At 44.6% G+C, this 20,000-nt stretch overlaps 1 protein-coding gene across 7 annotated transcripts in view; it reads right to left on the bottom strand.

The window, feature by feature from the left end:
- utrn (utrophin) overlaps nt 1-20,000 on the bottom strand; it is a 281,604-nt gene that overhangs the window by 175,549 nt on the left and 86,055 nt on the right. For all 7 annotated transcript variants that reach the window (XM_063223012.1, XM_063223008.1, XM_063223010.1 and 4 more), the window contains 13 exons: nt 15,169-15,288; nt 13,286-13,387; nt 12,959-13,066; nt 12,211-12,390; nt 9,903-10,069; nt 9,489-9,561; nt 8,790-8,865; nt 7,536-7,783; nt 6,797-6,968; nt 4,224-4,624; nt 3,380-3,511; nt 767-880; nt 302-457 (listed from right to left, as the gene is read on the bottom strand). In XM_063223012.1, coding sequence (XP_063079082.1) covers nt 302-457; nt 767-880; nt 3,380-3,511; nt 4,224-4,624; nt 6,797-6,968; nt 7,536-7,783; nt 8,790-8,865; nt 9,489-9,561; nt 9,903-10,069; nt 12,211-12,390; nt 12,959-13,066; nt 13,286-13,387; nt 15,169-15,288 — 2,049 coding nt within the window. The remainder of the gene's footprint in view (nt 1-301; nt 458-766; nt 881-3,379; nt 3,512-4,223; nt 4,625-6,796; nt 6,969-7,535; nt 7,784-8,789; nt 8,866-9,488; nt 9,562-9,902; nt 10,070-12,210; nt 12,391-12,958; nt 13,067-13,285; nt 13,388-15,168; nt 15,289-20,000) is intronic.

Genomic DNA, 20,000 nt, shown 5'->3' with positions numbered 1-20,000 from the left:
TGTGTGTGTGTGTGTGTGTGTGTGTGTGAGTGTGAGTGTGAGTGTGTGTGTGTGTGTGTGTGTGTGTGTGTGTGTGTGTGTGTGTGTATTCATCTATTTGCTGAGTGTGTTCCACCTTCTCTGGGTCTGATCCAGGGTGGCCTGCCCCCCTCGTCTAGTCCTTCTGTGTGTGTGTGTGTGTGTCTGTGTGTGTGTGTGTGTGTGTGTGTGTGTGTGTGAGTGTGTGTGTGTGTGTGTGTGTGTGTGTGTGTGTGTGTGTGTGTGTGTGTGTGTGTGTGTGTGTGTGTGTGTGTGTGTTCACCTGTTTGCTGAGCGTGTTCCACCTGCTCTGCGTCTCCTCCAGGGTGGCCTGCCCCCAGCTGCTCAGTGCGGGTACTGAGCTCTTCTGCACCGCTCCAGTGTTCTCCTCACACTGCTTCAGAGCAGCCTCAACCGCGGCCATACGGCCCACACATGACTACACACACACACACATACAAGAACACACACACACACACACACGCACAAACACGTGCAAACACGCACACACTCACACACAAGTGCACAAATTATAAGTACAAACTATAACACAAGTATTCACTACCAACTCATCCAACATATATGCCTACATACACACACACACAAACACACACACAGAAAGAAATGCAGCCACAGATATAGAAATGTGTGTATACACACATGCATATGTTTTGCAAGCATACACACGCACGCACGCACGCACACACACACTTGCCTAACAGTCACCAGGTCCAAGAGTGCACCTCACCTTGCACTGCTCCATTTCCTCCTTCAGCTTCTCTGTTTCCCTCACTCCGACGGAATCCCTCGACATCACTTCCTCTGCCTCTTCCAACCAGGCCGTCACCTCCGCACCACGCACCTGAAATCACGCCAACGGGGTCAAAGGTTAGATGGTCACAGAACAGTCCCTAACACACACACACACAGACACATTTCACCAAACTCTTAAACTGCCTACTTGTACTCTGACCTGTCTCATCTTCATCATCAGTGTCATCCTCATCCTCCTCATCAATCATTAACATTAACCTCAGTTCAAGCTGGACACAGGACATCACTTTCCACCTAAATAGTTGCTGGCATGCACTTGTGTAAGGAAACCAAGTCATTACAGGCATGCATACAAACATCAGCCTAACTTGAAACTGTCTTTCTCAGAGAGTGTATGTTTACACTGTTCTTTGTACATGCGCGTATGTGCGTGCGCTTCAAGTTCAAGTTCAAGTTCAAGTACTTTTATTTGTCACATACATGGTAATTGTAGTGAAATGATGATGGGGCCATCAGCTCTGCATCTTAAAAAATAAAAAATAAAAAATAAAAATTAAAAATTAAAGAAGTAAAGTAAAAAAGGAAATAAAATGTGAGAAATAAGTTAAAGAAAATTATTATTTGAAAAAGTCTCTGTTCAGCAGTCGCACTGCCTGGGGGTAAAAACTTTTCCTCATTCTCTCTGTTCTGGCCTGAATGGTTCTGAGTCGTCTGCAGGACTTAAGTAGGGTGAACATGTAAGAGTTGGGGTGTGAGACATCCTGCATAATCTTCCTAGCCCTGGCTCCCACTCTCTTAGTGTAAAGGCCCAAGAGTCCTGGAAGGTTGGCTTTGATAGTGCGCTCTGCAGAGCGCACCACTCTCTGTAGGTCCTTCTGTTGTTGTTGTGTGCAGCTTCCAAACCAGGCCGTAAAACAGCCTGTTAACACACTTTCCACCGCTGATGAATAGAAGGTGGTCAGGATGGGAGTGGAGACCTTAAACTTCCTCAGTAGGCGGAGAAAGTACAGCCGCTGCCTGGATTTTGCTGTCAGGTGTTGAGTGTGTTGTGACCAGGAGAGGTCCTCAGTCAGGTGTACTCCCAGGTACTTGTAATTTGAGACCCTCTCCACAGGCTCCCCGCTGATGGTAAGTGGCGTGTATGCCCTGCTCTGCACCTTTCTGAAGTCCACTACCATTTCTGGTCTTGCTGACGTTCAGGGCCAGGTTGTTGGACTGACACCACAGTGCTAGGTCATCCACCTCATTCAGGTAGGCTGTCTCGTTGTTGTTTGAGATGAGACCCAGCACCACGGTGTCGTCAGCGAACTTTAAGATGGAATTTGAGCTGCTGGTGGTTGTACAGTCATGTGTGTAGATGTTATAGAGCAGTGGGCTCAAAACACAGCCCTGGGGCGAGCCAATGTTGAGGGTCAGCTGACTTGAAGTGACACCTCCACCTATTCTGACCACTTGAGGACGATCAGTGAGAAAGCTGAGCACCCAATTGCACAACTGTGTGTTGAGTCCCAGCCCCCTCATCTTGTCAGCCAGGCGCAGGGGTATAATGGTGTTGAATGCTGAACTGTAATCTATGAACAGCATTCTAACATAATTCCCCCTCCCCTCATCCAGGTGGGACAGTGTGGTATGTAGAAGGCTTGAGATGGCATCGTCCCTGCTTCTGTTTGCTCTATAGGCAAATTGGTGAGGATCGAAAGCACTGGGCAGGGTGTCACATATGTGTTTTTTCACAAGCCTCTCAAAGCACTTCATAACTGCTGATGTAAGGGCCACTGGGCGATAGTCATTAAGGCCTGCTGGCTTGCTGTTCTTGGGCACAGGAACTATGATTGAGTGTTTAAAACAAGATGGGACAACGGCTTGGGCAAGTGACAAATTAAAGATCTCAGCATATACGGGGGCTAGTTGATCAGCACAGGATTTCAGAACCCTGCCAGGAATATGATCAGGGCCTGTTGCCTTTCTTCCATTTACGCCTCTGAACACTCCCCTCACATCACTCTCACTGATAATGAAAGGAGGAGTCCCGGTTCCACTAGACTCTTCAGTGACAGCCACCATGGGGTTGGCAAGGTCGAAACGTGCATAAAAAGTGTTTAACTCATCAGCAAAAGAGAGCTCAGTACTATCAATGGAGCTGGGCTTGGATTTTAGATCAGTCATGACCCGAAGGCCCTTCCAGACGCTGGCAGGATCACCAGCCTGAAAGTCAGCTTCCACTCTGTCTCTATAGCGGGTCTTTGCTGCCTTCACAGTCCTCCTAAGTCCATGAACTGCATCTTTATAGCCTGACATATCACCTGATAAAATACCAGCCTTATATGAAACAGAACGGGCTGCAAGTGCTGCTTTTACAGTTTTATCTACCCAGGGTTTCTGATTTGGGTAGACTTTTATATTGACAGTCTCTATGATATCGTTTATCAGGAATTGAATGTAGCACCCTACCGTGTCTGCATATTCACTGACGTCATTTGAGGATACCTTGTGTGTGTGTGTGTATGTGTGTGTGTGTGTGTGTGTGTGTGTGTGTGTGTGTGTGTGTGTGTGTGTGTGTGTGTGTGTGTGTGTGTGTGTAACCTACCTGCGATTCCTTCATGCTACCCAGAACGCACTGCAACATTCCAAGCTCGTCACGTGCTCTACCAGACAGCCCCGCCCACTTCTCTGAACCTTCTCCTGTTGGCCACCTCTGTTCCAGCTCTAGACACAATGCCTACACAGACACACACACACACACAAGTGCACGTGCACACACGAACACAAACAAAAATACACACAAACAGACCCCTGATGACAAAGTGTGCAAAACTTTGCAATTTAAAACTTTGTATTTAAAAAAGGTCAAAATCAACATACAGTACTTATGCATGCAAGACAGCGAGGTGAGAGAACAAACAAGAACGCATGCAGCACAAAACACATAAACCAAGACACACTCGAAGACACAAAGACATATACAGCACAAAACACATAAACCAAGACACACTCGATGACACAAAGACATATACAGCACAAAACACATACAAAGACACGCGCGAAGACACAAAGACATATACAGCACAAAACATATCAAGACACACACGAAGATACAAAGACATATACAGCACAAAACACATAAACCAAGACACACTCGAAGAAACAAAGACATATACAGAACAAAACAGATACAAAGACACGCGCGAAGATACAAAGACACACACCAAGACATAAACCAAGACACACGCAGAGACACATGCAAAGACACTTTACACAAAAAGACGTGCATAAAGACACACGTTAAGACACACATTAAAAGACACGTTAAGACAAATGTTAAGACACACGTTAAGACAAGCGTTAAGACACACGTTAAGACAAACCTTAAGACAAACCTTAAGCCACACGTTAAGACACACGTTAAGACGCACGTTAAGACACACACTCACCTGTGCCTTCTGTACTGCCTCCTCGGCGGTGGGCACGTCACTGATGCCGTTCCTCAGCTCCGCCAGCCGTGCCTCCATCTCGCTCGACACACTCTCCACCGCATCCTCACACACACTCTCCACAGCACCCTTCTCCTGGGGCACACTCTGCTGTTCCGCCATGACACTCGCACCCTCGGACACACTCGTACTCTCGGACACGGTCACACTCTCGGACGTCGTCACACTTTCAAGAACAGTCACACTTTCTGACAAAGTCATGCTTTCTGACAAAGTCATGCTTTCTGAAACAGTCACACTTTCTGACACAGTCACACTTTCTGACACAGTCACGCTCTGCTCCGTCACCATGGACTCCTCAGTCTCCACTTCTGCCTGCGCTTGCTCCAGACCGGCCAAGGCTGTCAATCAAATCAAATAAAAGAAAATCTTATTACAGTCAATTCCAGCCTCTTTACCTTAAGGTTCCATTCATTCATTGTACTGGGTTGTTCAGACAGCAGGGTACCAATTTTATTTCAATTATTACTATACTTCGATTAAAATTGCCTTAGAAATGTATTTATTCTCAAAAGCCTTTCACTGCTCCACACTGAAATGTCAATTAGGTCAAATGATATGCATAATGTCCAATTCAAATCCGCTTCCTTGTTATGCAGAAATTTCACACATAAAAAGTGCCTTAAAACGAATTTATTCTCACAAAGCCTTGCATCGGGACTAAAAGACTCAATACACATTTATGCTGGAAATGATTAGGCATCAATCAAGTGAAATAACTTCATTTTAGTAGTAGATTGTGCTCTGATGTTCTCCATTGCATTCTTCAAAAGGGTTATTCAAACTGAAAGCACCAATTTCATCACAAATTGCTTCAAGTTCCCAAGCATCATAGTGTAAGGAGTCGTTGGCCGTTTGAAAGAAGAGTTTTTGAGCATATTTTCCTCCCTTCCCCAACCAAATGTAGGGACACACATGTACCACTAGATGGAACCCATGTGTCGTTTATATTGGAGTGCAGTGCACAGAGGTCTGGAAAGACCCTTGAGCAAGTGTGTGCGTGCCTGCGTGCATGGTTGGTGTGTGTGTGTGTGTGTGTGTGTGTGTGTGTGTGTGTGTGTGTGTGTGTGTGTGTGTGTGTGTGTGTGTGTGTGTGTGTGTGTGTGTGTGTGTGTGTGTGTGTGTGTCCGTACTGTAGGTCTAAATATATGAGTATGCTCTCTCAAACGCCCAGTGGAATTTTAGGAGCTGCACTCCCAACAAAAAAAGAAAAGATGCCTATTCCTCAGAATGACCTAAGAAGGAAAATGTGTGTGTTGAGAGTTTGAAAGAGGGAGAGAGAGAGAGAGAGAGAGAGAGAGAGAGAGAGATGAGGAAAGAGAGAGTGAAAGGGAGAAACAGAGGAAATGCTAATTTAGAGTGCAGCAGAAGAAAATAAAAGTCCTAATATAGAAAGCTGGGTGAAAAGCCAAGGAAAAGAAAACACTATTCATCTCTCTCTCTCCTCTCCCTCTCTCTCTCCCTTTCTCTCTCTAGCTAGCTATATTTTTCTCTCTCTCTTTCTCTCACCCCTGCTTCTCTCTCAATTCTTCCCTTCTGGTAAACAGTGGTGAGTTACACAATGTGTAAATCATTTCAGCTCAGACAGAGCAATGGAGAAGACCTAAGACAAAGGGCCCATTTGTGCTGCTTCTTGGAACAGACAGAGAGAGAGAGAGAGAGAGAGAGAGAGAGAGAGAGAGAGAGAGAGAGAGAGAGAGAGAGAGAGAGAGAGAGAGAGAGAGAAAAGAGGAAAATCGAGAGGGAGGGTGAGAGAGAGATGAGAGAGAGATGAGAGAGAGAGAGAGAGAGAGAGAGAGAGAGAGAGAGAGAGAGAGAGAGAGAGAGAGAGAGAGAGAGAGAGAGAGAGAGAGAGAGAGAGTAGAAGGAGGGAAAGTGAGAGACAAAAAGAAAGAAGAATGAGAGAGAGAAGGAAACAGAGAGAAAAATGAGTGAGACAGAGATAGAGAGAAAGCTACTACATTATAGTGTGCCCCAGGATTTCAAATTGTATTTATTTTTCAGTATCCATCTGTGTAATATTGGTGTGTGTGTGTGTGTGTGTGTGTGTGTGTGTGTGTGTGTGTGTGTGTGTGTGTGTGTGTGTGTGTGTGTGTGTGTGTGTGTGTGTGTGTGTGTGTGTGTGTGTGTGTACAGTATCTGTCAGTGTGTGTGTGTGTATGCAAATGCATGTGGAAGTTGTATGAATTAAATGCAAGTGTGTATGTGACAGGGTGTGTGTGGCCTACAGTGCGCTGTTATGTTCTTCAGTCAATCAAATTTCAACTGTATTTTCTTTTAATGTGCAACTATGTAATATCAGGATGAACGTGTCTGAGTGTGGTCAGGATGGTGTGTGTGTGTGTGTGTGTCTATGTGCACACAAGTGTGTGTGTTTGCAAGTGTGGATGCGCGCGCGTGTGTGTTTGTTACCCGTGTTGATCTCCTGCTTTCTCTGCTGAAGTGTGGGTGCGCGCACATGCATGTGTGTGTGTGTGTGTGTGCGTGCGTGTGTGTGTGTGTGCGTGCGTTACCTGTGTTGACCTCGTGTTGTCTCTCCTTCAGTTTCTCCAGTGTAGTCTCGTGGCGTGTAGAGAAGTTGGCCACGCCCATTGTGATGTCATCAGACACGCCCTCTTCTACTTTAACAGCAGCCCCCAGCTCTTGGACCCGCGCACTTAAAGCAGACACCCCAGCCACGTGTGCCTAACACACACACGCACACGCACACACGAAACACACACACAGTAAAATGTATAATTACAATCTCACACATGGACCCAAACACACAGCAAATTACTACATTAGCGCACAACATGTGCATTACACACACACACACAAACACACACACACACAAACATACACACACACACACATACACACACACACACACACACACACACACACACACACACACAAACATACACACACACACACATACACACACACACACACACAGACCATTTACAACATCCGCTACCATTCAAGCAGCATCGACCAAGTACAATTTTCTATCCCCAATTACACACACCAGTGGCGGAACAATTTCACACGGGGCCCCAGGGCAAGACACTTATATGGCCCCCCATACAGCCTGCCAAGGTCAAAACAGGGCCCCCACCACCAATACAGGAGGGCCCTGGGGCAAATATCCTGCCCTCCCCCCCTATAGCTCCGCCCCTGACATACAAACACACACACACACACACACACACACACACACACACACACACACACACACACACACACACACACACACCCCTTTGCACTAACCTCACAAGCGGTCTTCTGGTCCCTCAGCTGGTCTTGACTGCTGCTGCTGCTGGCTACACTGGTGGTCCTCAGCCATCCCTCTGGGCCGCTCAGCACCTGCTCCAGGGCCCGCAGCTCAGCAGAGAGCTCCCGGACCCGACCGCACCGCAGGACCCGCTCCCGGAGGCCCGGCAGCGAGGCCGCGCAGGCCTGCCGCTCCGAGCAGACCGAAGCCAAACACGCCTGCAGCTCCTCCACACTCACACCCTCTACGGCGGGGAGGACACAAATACAAAACATAGAGGTCAACACAAATACAAATACAATAAAAAGTTAACACAAATTACACACAATCAGTTGTACACTCACACTCTCTATGGCAGGGGAGGACACAAATACACAACATAGAACACAAATACAAAGAACCATACACAGATAGGGCTGGGAATCGGACCAGATTTCAATCCAGAAGGCCACAATTTGATTCGATCCACAATCCGATTCGATATTGATCTACTGCACTGGGGACGGGGAACCCTGGGGGGCCGCGAAGGGGTGCTAGGGGGGCCGTGGCAGGTTGGAAGTATAGAAAATAATAATAACAATGTAATAATGTACACCAAAAATAATTAAATATACAAAAATAAAACTAAACTAAAAATAAACTAAGCATTGTTTCCATTAGTAGAGATCTGCATTATAATAATCTATTTCATCTCTGAATTTGGTATTTTAGAAATCCCAATGGGGCACTGACACACAGACCGAGACTATGGTTGTGAAAGAGTAACAGAGAAAAAAAGTGTGGCACGGCCCGTGTCAGGGGGGCCTTCGCTGGAAACTATCGGTATATGGGGAGGCGCGTCATGGTAAAGTTTGGGAACCCCTGATATACTGTATTGTTGTTATGCTTCAGTCCAGAAAACAACCATGATATGAAGTGGTAGTGCTTCCAATCAATATATTTATTATTTCAAAACTTAAATATATATTAATAGCCTCTTGTTACCTATTCTACCAATGGACGATCATCAAAAAGATACATTTAAAAAATCGTGGGGTGCATCGAACCCTAGGGTCAAAAATTGTGACGGGAACCAAGGTCGGGTGCAGCGTTACAGCCCTAGCACATATCCAATCAAACAGCAGCTGCATCAAAAATAGACGGAAAAGAGGACAAATCCGCGTGCGTCTCTCCAATTTACTGTATAGAACGCTTCAACTTCACAGTCGTCGTGATCGAATGTTTGCTCTTTTCCATTCGTCTCTTCTCACCTTGCTGTAGTCCAGACACTCGGTCCTCAGCCTCCGCAAGATGCCCCTCCTGCTCCGCCAGTCCCTTCTCCAGAGCCTACAGTAACACCAGAGAGAGTAGAGAGAGAGAGGTTCCATTGGCCCATTGTTTCCGGGTTCTATTATTGCAAGGGGGAGGGGGGGAAATCCCCCTTTAGGCAGACCTATGCAGACCTAAGGACTGTTCTATTCAATTCTATGAGTATAATGACACGCGCCTTTAGGCAGACCGGAACCTGGTCACGTTAGGTGCCCATAGAAACCTATTATGTTGGCATATCTCTATACTTAAAGAATCTCTGGTAACACACATGCACGCACACATGCACAGAGACACACACATACCACACACAACGTTCTTTCAGTTACATTTAGAGATTTTTTTGGTAACTTGTAAGATTGGGATAAATATATTTGTTGGAAGCGTTTGGGCTTTGGGCATTTTTTAATTCTTTTGCATTGCTGCAGGCATGGCTGCAGACGACTTTAGTCGGGCCAGGGACAAAGTCATCTGAAGGACACTGCAGGGACTGTAACCAATACCCTGTACCTACCACTTTGTTGAACAGTGTCAGCTAGGTGTAAATTGTAATGTAATGTAATGTAATGTAATGTAATGTAATGTTATGCAATGTAATGTAATGTAATGTAATGTAATGTAATGTAATGTAATGTGCTTACCTGTAGCTGATCTGTGGTCTGCAGGGACTCTGCTGCAGCACGCCACTCTTTGAGTCTTGCCAGCAACTCCGACCTAACACACACACACACACACACACACACACACACACACACACACACACACACACACACACACACACACACACACAGACACACACAGACACACAGACACACGTGGTGTGATTAAGAATACAGCAATACAGTAACCTTCCATGTCATTTAGTTTATGTATTTCCAAGGAAAAGAGCATGTTCTGCATTGCACGACTATAAACAAAACTTGTGGAGCCGTGTGTGTGCCCATACCCAGTTGCTTTATAAATACTTGTGAAATGAATCAACTGAGGTGTGTGTGTGTGTGTGTGTGTGTGTGTGTGTGTGTGTGTGTGTGTGTGTGTGTGTGTGTGTGTCTCACAGGCTTGTCATCTCCGCGTCGGTATCCAGATGCTGCCTCTTGGCAGGGGCGGGGTCGCTGCTGGCGTCCTGGCCTGCCGAGCTGCTGGTCGTCCCGGTGAGCGTGGTCTCCGCGGCTGCCCTCTCCTGCAGCTGAGGCATCCCGGCAACCGTCACCGCCTCCGTTACCTGGGCAACCACACAGCATCCGAAATCATTCTGAGCCAGAACACGGGGCATTTTGGAAAACACAGGCACACACATGCACATAGGCAGGCAGGCCAGCAGAAAGGCAGGGACGCACGCGCGCGCACACACACACACACGCACACGCACACGCACACGCACACACGTCTAAGCTTTATTTCTCTCTGCGGGACATTTCCAAGGCATGGACCAGTCTTTGAAAAGGCTAGAAAGCGCTGTGTGTGTGTGAAATGGAGAGAGTGATAAGGATGCAAATATAAGCACATGTTCTGCATCATTGCAACAGCCATACAAGTCTGACGTTGTCAGGCATAAAATATATGTTAAAGTCTGCCTTCTTACAACTCGCAAGAAGTAAAAGATTTGAGGCCAGATGTTCAGCCACAAATCAGTCACAAGCTCAATTTCTTTTGCGATCATTTCCACGTCAGCTATGCGCATTCGTGGGGATTGTACTTCACAAAGCGCACGTCAATGGCGGCATATGCACTGAATGAGCGTGCTGCAGATCAATGAAGTGACTCATGCCTAGCTGGAGATGCTTTCAACACAGCCAGGGGGCTCTCATACCGAGGAAGAAAATGTGCACTGAAAAAGTTGGACTGAAACATCAATGCTGCAGTCATGCACCCGCAGACAGACACACACACAGTTACACAAACTCACAGTCAGTCAGTCAGTCAGTCACTATCTCACTATCTCTCACACACACACACACACACACACACACACACACACACACACACACACACACACACACACACACACACACACACACACACACACACACACACACACTTCAACTTTAGAGTGGCCACACTGAGTGAAATACTCCATTTCAGCATCTGAAAGAGCAGCAGCAGCAACAGCAAGCGTGTGTGTGTGTGTGTGTGTGTGTGTGTGTGTGTGTGTGTGTGTGTGTGTGTGTGTGTGTGTGTGTGTGTGTGTCTGTCTGTCTGTCTGTCTGTCTGTCTGTCTGTCTGTCTGTCTGTCTGTCTGTCTGTCTGTCTGTCTGTCTGTCTGTCTGTCTGTCTGTCTGTCTGTCTGTCTGTCTGTCTGTCTGTCTGTCTGTCTGTGAGTGCGCACGCGTATGTGTCAGTGTAACTTGAGGCTGTGAGAACGCAGCAATGTTGCAAAAGAGGAAGTGGACAGAGTGACCCATGCGTCTCTGGCTACTGTTACTTTAGTTCACGCAAGACGACAACCTCCCACACCAAGGTCTGCCTGTGTGTGTGTGTGTGTGTGTGTGTGTGTGTGTGTGTGTGTGTGTGTGTTTGTTTACGCATACCAGAAACACGTTTTCACAGCTCCCAAGCTTCAGAAAGTCCAGAGGCTACCAACTTAACTCTTTAGATAGTGTGCACTGGATGTGTGACAATATTTATTGATACCAAGAGAAGCATTTAAATCACGTAGATGCCAAACAGTAACCTCACAGAGTGAACGGCGAAAAGTGGAAAATGGAACAAAAAAAGCAGAAAGGCACAGTGACTACAGGTCTAGTACTAACACTGACCATACTTAGCCTTTTTTTACTTATACTGTAGTACCAGGGGTCAAGTATGTGGAATACAGAATTTGTGCAGAGCGATGAACTTTCTAATCACAGCTACAGTAACTGTAGGCCTCTCTTGCTGTTTTCAGGCCGACCAGAATGGTGCCTGTCCCCACACCAGTTGCCTTCTGAACTAAAGTGCTTACCTAAGAACCACTCACATTCATACTGGGCTCTGGGATTTTTCTGTGTGTGTGTGTGTGTGTGTGTGTGTGTCTGTGTGTGTCTGTGTGTGTCTGTGTGTGTCTGTGTGTGTCTGTGTGTGTCTGTGTCTGTGTCTGTGTCTGTGTCTGTGTCTGTGTCTGTGTCCCGCGAACTTGCCAGCTCCTAGTCAACGCATCAGTTCGGAATGGAAGGCACATTGTGATACCACTAAGCTACAGGGGCAGTCCGATAGCACAACGCCACCACACTGTATGAGGCTTAGGGAGCAAGGTTTACTAACGTTCCACGCCACAATCTGCTAGTTGGCCTTGGTAATGTGTGTGTGTGTGTCTGTGTGTCTGTGTGTGTGTGTGTGTGTGTGTGTGTGTGTGTGTGTGTGTGTGTGTGTGTGTGTTATCCTCACCTGCGCTGAGCAGTCCTCCAGCCTCTGCAGCAGGTTGTTCCAGCGCTGGGTCAGCTCCTCGGAGTCGGCCCCCATCTGGGCCAGAGCCGGCGAGCCACGCATCAGAGCCGCCAGGTCCTGCCGATCGCCCTCCAGTCGGTCCAGCACGGGCCGCTGCAGGGCCACGTCCTCCTTCAGGGTCTGGCCAGGAAGAGATTTAAAACTCTTAAATAAATTAATTGGATTTCACCACCAGTTCATAATCTACAATTTCCCCCCTACAACATCTCCCCTCTGCACTTAGGTTGCCAGGCAGGTATTTTACTATGTCAGTATTTCAGTTTATCTACTTAATTAGGTACAGTGGAATAACCTGTGAAATCATCTATAAAATCATCTCCAAATGTGTTTTTACAATGTGATTACCTAACAGTTTTTTGTCAGATTTGCTTTTCCTAGACTCCTTTTGTAAGAAGACTATTTGAAATAATGCATTATATTGGTGTTACAGATTATCTACAGCTTGTGCCGGTATCACAGCTTATCTATTTAATTAGGGTGACACCTGTAAAACAGTGTGTAACATCATGTCCGAATGTACTCCTACAGCATGCTTAACTGCCATAATTGCTATTCTACGGCCTTTATTAGTAGGGATTGATTTATTTGTTTATGTTTCTCTGCAAAAATGGAGTGCACATGTGTAGGTGGTGCTTGTGTGGGTGTGTGCTTGAGTGTAAATGTGCGTTGTATATTTCCAAGTACTTACAGCTAATATGCGCAAATTGGCGTTGACTTCTCCACGATCTTTGAAATCACTTGTCTGAACGTCTTCCAGGGCCAACTCCCTCTCCGACAACCAATTGGAAAAGGCACTCTGCATGCAAAGGCAGTTAGAGGTTAGACAAAATCACCTCCTCTCTTTCTGTGTCAGTGGCTGTCAGCACTGACAGGCTGTAAGTATCTAGGCCAGGCTAATAAAGGCAAAGGGAAAAAAAGGTCAAAAAAAGAAAGAAAAAATGGACAGGTGGAAAAAAAGAGAAGAAAAGTGCACAGATATGGATGGTGAGTTGCCATGGCAATGGGAGAAGCTCACCTGGTCACTAAGGAGCTGTTGCCACATCTGAAGCACATCCTGCAGCTGCGTCCAGCGGTCCTCGCACCACCGACACACACCGGCCCACCTCTCACCCAGAGACTAGTGTACGCACGCACGCACGCACGCACACACGCGCGCACACACACACACACACAGACAGACAAACAAACAAACAAAGAGAAGACCAGACAGAAAAAGACAACACAAGTGAAAGATATTTTTAAATGGATGATCTCGGAGGCATGATATTAAAGCAGTGAGACGGCTTCACAGAGCAAATACTCATCAGTACAGTAATTTATTGAACCCTCTCTCTTGAATGCGTCCCCCAAGACAGGCCAAGTATGTGGGACGGTGGAGAAAAGCAACAAGTCTGTCAGAATATGAAGCCAAAGCCAGCAAGCCACTAGTACGGCAGCCAACATGGGACATAAATCAAAAGTTGATTTGGAGTTCCCTTTAACTCAGCAACACACGGGCTGTCAAATCACAACTCTATCCTACCCACAACACACACACGCGCACTTAAAAAAAAAAAAAGCTTGCATGCAACGCACATCATAAATTCACACAGAGCATTTAAACAAATGGACCATACAGTCAGCAAATGTCTAACCTCGAACCATTCACATGACATAACGTGGTAATATAGAGTCTGATAAAACCTGATAATATAGAGTCTGTCTTCCTATATGCTCTCTTCCTCAGGCACAAACTCATTCAATCTTTCAAGCCCACCACACACCTATGACACCTGTCAATTACGATGAAGCTCTATTTTTCTCGAAGCCACACATTAATCATGAAATCCATTGTTCAATCCACCTGTTCCTGTACTTGTCTGCTACTGTGTGGTATTTGTCGTTGCCACTGCATAAGGTAAGCGGAGGTTTTGGCATCTGACCCAGTCTCTCTCTCTCTCTCTCTCTCTCTCTCTCTCTCTCTCTCTCTCTCTCTCTCTCTCTCTCTCTCTCTCTCTCTCTCTCTCTCTCTCTCTCTCTCTCTCTCTCTCTCTCTCTCCAGCTTGATTCCACTTAGAGCCCTTAGGTTACAAGGATCTATTAATATAAGACCACTGTGGCAAGGCAGTTTTTAGTTGCTATGCAGCATATGTCTTGAAACCTTTACAGGACAACATAAAGAGCGGTCCCATTGACTAAAAACAATTGTTCCCAGTCTCAAACCTTTCTTTAAAATTGGATTTATTATTACAGACATGCAGTTTTGTACATAATGTTATTACATCCCATTTTTATTACTATTCACCTGTTCAATTTACAGCCATTTTTCATACAACACCTCTGAGATTTGTTTGTTGATATTTCTATGATTTTCTTTTTAAATATGTTTGTTTTCTGTGAAATCTGTGAAATCTGTGAAGCATATTGAGTTGCAGGCAGCAGCATATGGAATTCACCATACCATATAAATTGCCTGGGTCGGGCTTAATCGTGAGGTTTTTGTCACAATTGTCTCACCTAAATACATGTCAGACGCTCATTATGTCTAACTGTTCATCCATCTTTGGACTGGTGGTCTATCTTTTATCCTGACATGTTTCAACGGTGAAACTTTCGTCTTCAAACTTTTGTCATCAGAGGGTCACATGGATGTTGACGTTTCTGTCTTAAGTTACACATCAACATCCATGTGACCCTTACACCGTGGAAAGATGTCAGGATACAGGACATAAAAGACAAAACTTTTACATGTCTGAAACAAAAGAAAACGAATAACATGACTTAATAAGAAGGCATAATGAGCGTAATACATCTACACCTGATTGTGGCAAATGGCTTGGTTGAATTACCTGCGGTAGCACATTGGTTTTAGATAAAACTATTTCATGTCTAAAAGGAAAACCTTGAGAATTGTCTCACCTGCAGTTGCTCCTCCAAAGCAGCGGTGGCGCCCTCTCCACTGTTCTCGTCCACCACCACCACCATGTGTGTGAGGGAGTTGACCTTCACCTGCTCCTGCTCCAGGTCTCCCTGCAACATCTGGGGTTGGAGAGAGAGAGAGAGAGAGAGAGAGAGAGAGAGAGAGAGAGAGAGAGGCAGTGAGGGGCCAACAGGGAAGGAAGGGGGTAAGAGAGGTGTGGAGAAAGAGGGAAGAGGGTGTAGAGAAAGAGAAAAAAAGGGAAAGAAAAAGGGAGGAAAGTAAAAGGGAGGAAAACAAAAAGGTGCAAGGGATGGAGGGATGGAATGAGGAGACAAAAGGGAGAGTAAGAAGGAAAAGTGGAGAAAGACGAAAAAAGTGAGTCTACATTCACAAAAGCCACTGTACCCAACCTTGATCATATAAGCTCAACCTTAAATCATGCTTTATACCATAGAATAAGGAACATTATTAGACATCATTATCCCTGGCTTAATACAATATGAAGTATAGTAATGGGTCGGACAAGACATCTCAACCATAAATATGCAAGGTGTGTCTGAATTGAGACGGCTTCTGACTTCAATAGCTTTAACTGTAATCGTAAAAGAGTTTATAAGTTATTTAAACTGCACTTGCTGACATACTGTCTGCATGCTCACACTTTCATGAGGCCTTAACCGCTCTCACAAACACGCACTGTAAGTACCTGAGTGATGGCAAGTCTTAAAAGATTATTTCAAGAGTGAGTCACATCATAAAAAAAATCTTAGTGAAATAATAATGTACCTGTTAAAAACACAAGCCAATGAAGCCATCAATCCTTTCTCCCATTAAAAGCCACAGTAAATTGCTTATTAAAACAGGCAGGTGGTATTACAAAACCAATCATGACTGAAATGAAAGTCCCCCATATTCAACTTTTGTGGTTGGTGTGTGAGTGAGTGAGTGAGTGCGAGTTGGTGAGTGTGTGTGTCCACCAGAGACAGCGAAGCACCATGCTGCAGAGGTGCACCATGGTGTTATTCATTGGCTAAGTCAACAAACACCTGTGTGTGTGTGCGTGTGTGTGCGTGTGTGTGCGTGTGTGTGCGTGTGTGTGTGTGTGTGTGTGTGTGTTTGTGTGTGGTGTGTGTGGTGTGTGTGGTGTGAGTGAGTGAGTGAGTGAGTGAGTGAGTGTGTGTGTGTGTGTGTGCATGAGTGAGTGAATAAGTGAGTGAAACTGTCTCTCTGTATCTTGCTGTTATTCACACACAGATGCACGCAAGCATACAAAGAAAAAATAAACAGATATAGAAAGACAGAAAGACAGACAGAAAGACGCCATGTGCACACATACACAGGCACACACACACACACACACACACACACACGCACACACACACACACACACACACACACACACACACACACACACACACACACACACACACACACACACACACGCACACACGCACACACGCACACACGCACACACACAATAATAATGAGCTATCAAGAGTAAAGGCTTTGTGTGGGGATGTATATTATTACTTCTGAAACTCTTTAATTACTCATTTTATGATTTAATGGCCTATTTAAAATGTTCATTATTTTATAAATCACTGCCATTTTTCCCTTCCCCTCCCTTTCCCCTCCTACTCCTCCTCGCTCCTTTCTTCAGAATCACAATCACTGATTAACAAAAACACTAAAACAAATCTGTGCGCGCGTGTGTCTGAGTGTGTGTGTGTGTGTGTGTGTGTGTGTGTGTGTGTGTGTGTGTGTGTGTGTGTGTGTGTGTGTGTGTGTGTGTGTGTGTGTGTGTGTAGGTCTCAGCCATCTAATGTTGTTTGTAGTTCACCGTCTGTGTTAATGTGTCACCAGGACATTAACCTCTGACTCATGCAAAAAACACACTCACCGCATGCTTAATTCACAAACCCACAGACACACACACACAGGCGCGCACACATGCACACAGACGCATACATGTGCGTGCACGCATGCACACGCACGCACAAACGCACACACACACAGTTTTTGAAGAGTGTAGACACTGATTAAGGCAAGCAAGCAGAAAGAGAAGCACAGCTAAGCCTCTGTATCTCACACCTCCAGTAGCCAACACCAATGACAACACTGCCATTGCATACACTACTTCACAATAAGCTCACATTACTCTTTCCAATGCTTTCGACTTCTCTCATCCCTTTGTTTTTTTAATCGCTCGTCTGTTTATTGACTTTGATTTTTTGTTCATGAATATAATTTAAACTAAACATGATGCATAAATCTTAAACTTGTACTTTTGATCGTCATTATATATTTTGAAATGTCCCTGAAAAGGCCCTTGTTTATTTAGTTGTTGTTGTTGTTTACAAAACAAGGTAATAGCTAAGTTTCGTGCAAGCAGTCAAACTTCATGTCTTATACATAGAGTGACATGCACGGCAAACGACAAATGCAGAACGTGCAGTAATAATCAAGTCCTCTCTGCATTTCAAAACTGCTGATGAATCATTCAAGGAGGAAATGTCCACTGTTTGAAAATCTTCTGCAGACGTGTCTAAAAACTCAAGGTTACTTGGGTTATTTTCTAACTTGGGTTCCTTGACTTGACAGGTTTAATCCCCCCTGAGTATCTTTCAGGTACAGTACGTACAGGCCAAAAGTATGGACTCACCTTCTCATTTATGCATTCCAGTGTTTCCCATACATTGAGGAAACTATGGCGGCCCGCCATAGTTTAAATTTGGCCGCCATAGTTTACGAAAATGTAAAAAAATTTTTTTTTTTTTTTTTTTTAATTTTTTTTAAAAATTTTTTTAAACGATTTCCGTTTTTGTTAAAAACGATTTAAATTACGATTTCCTTCGCATTTTCCTCCTGGAGTAAATACATCCTATAGAGAAAACCACAAGTGCTTGAAAGACAGAGGGATCAAAAGCCTAGTCAAGTTGTTATAGTTAACTTGGGTTTGGGAGCAATATAAAAAAAACTTCAGAGGGACAGTTGGGATGAGTTTACTAACACTCCCCAGGCTTTGTTTTACAGTTGTAATGAGTTAGGTGACAGGCCTTCACGGGCTGCATAAGTTATAGAAATGAATGTGTAATGAATGTGAATATAGACATAAATGTGTAATATGTTGTTCAGCCCTTTTAATGGAAGGAATTTTGAAAAACTGGCCCTGTGACCAGCACCCCTCATGTAGAATGTGTAGCCTACGCCTATGTGTGTGGGGGAAAAGGCATAGCCTACCCTCTTAGACCCTTTTTGTCTATGCGTTACACACAGTGATCTTAAATTCTTATCTCTGCTCCTATTTTGTTTTATTATTGTTTTCATTATATAGACCCCTGCATGAGGGACGAATGAAACTGTGTTGTAAACAGAAATGATTCACTGTACTGCATTTTTTGACAATGACAATGTACTACTATTATACATGTCATGGGTAAAATGGGTAGCCTTATTTCTCAAAATATAAATGGCTGAAATGTAGGCCTAGGCGCCAATGTCATACTGTTGTCATTGTTTTGCCGTTTTGCATTTACGCTGTGTGAATACAACCCCCCCCCCCCCCCCCAAAGGCCCGCGTGAGAAGACACTCGTGTGTCTCACCCCCCCCCCCCCCCCCCCCCCCCCCCCCCCCCCCCCGAAAAAAAAATCCCTGCTGCCCCCATAGTTTCCAAAATTTCTGTGGGAAACACTGCATTATCTTTATTTTCGTGGATTTTCATTGTGTATTTTCATGCAGGGCATCAAAACTGTTTATGAACACATGGAGAATTACATACTCGCCAAAATATATAATTCTAGCTGTTGTCCAACAGCAATGACAACTGTCTATCCACCTGACGTCGACACGGCACAACTGATGATCCCACACATTTCAATAAGCTTATTTTTGTCTATGTTCACATAAAAATGCCCAGACAGTCATGTCAATCCTAATTGAACATTGAAGTCATCCAATAACTCACTAGAATTGTAGAATTGGAATTTTGAGACCTAAAACCTAGTTTTAAACACTTGTCAATACAAGCATTTTACAGACATTTTCTTGATATGATATTGAGTCACAGTTGAGTTACTTGGAGAGGTCAATTGGACTCGAATGACTGGGTATTTTTACTTGAAAATAGACAGAAAAATAAGCTTGTTTAAACATGTTGGGCCCTCAGTTTTGCTGTGTTGACGTCACTGTTTGCCATTTTTTGATTTTTTTTTATTATTGTTTTTATTTTTTTTACATATTTTCCTTTTTTGTTAAGCAAAAAATTATACATGTGTTCATGCACAGAAATAATGCCCTCTCTGAAAATGTATTATGTTCTTTAAAAAGCCACAAAAATAAATAGAATTAATTAAAGGAGAAGGTGAGTCCATACTTTTGGCCTGTACCGCAAACGACATAGAATTTTATGCAATATCGACATTGTCCCACATAATCCTTAGCCTGTAAAACATTCATGCTCTAATGTCACACGTTGCTACATCCTACTGCTAAAGTGACAGACAAAATCCTAACTCTTAATTTGAAGAGCATGACCCAAGTCTATTTGGCATATCAGCTAACTCACTTCCTGTCCAGTGGAAAAAGTGAAACACGGGGTCATGTTTGTACAATAAGTGTGCTCCTTTGTGTCATTTCCTATTTCCTGTACGACCTCAGGCCGAGTCCACTTGCTTTTCCCTTCTAACCTTAGGACAAGTGAATTAACCTTTCCCTTCTTACATTAAAACCAGTCTCTGACAACAGTGTAATTAAAAGTCCACATCACATTCTAAAGGCCCCAGTTTTTTCCAAACACTCAAAATCAATGTTACAGTAAATTCAGAGTAATCT

The sequence above is a fragment of the Engraulis encrasicolus genome, chromosome 18, assembly GCF_034702125.1.
Source record: "Engraulis encrasicolus isolate BLACKSEA-1 chromosome 18, IST_EnEncr_1.0, whole genome shotgun sequence".
NCBI classification, from domain to species: domain Eukaryota; kingdom Metazoa; phylum Chordata; class Actinopteri; order Clupeiformes; family Engraulidae; genus Engraulis; species Engraulis encrasicolus.
The sequence above is the reverse complement of the archived record's forward strand: the minus strand, read 5'-3'. Positions and strand labels throughout refer to the sequence as shown.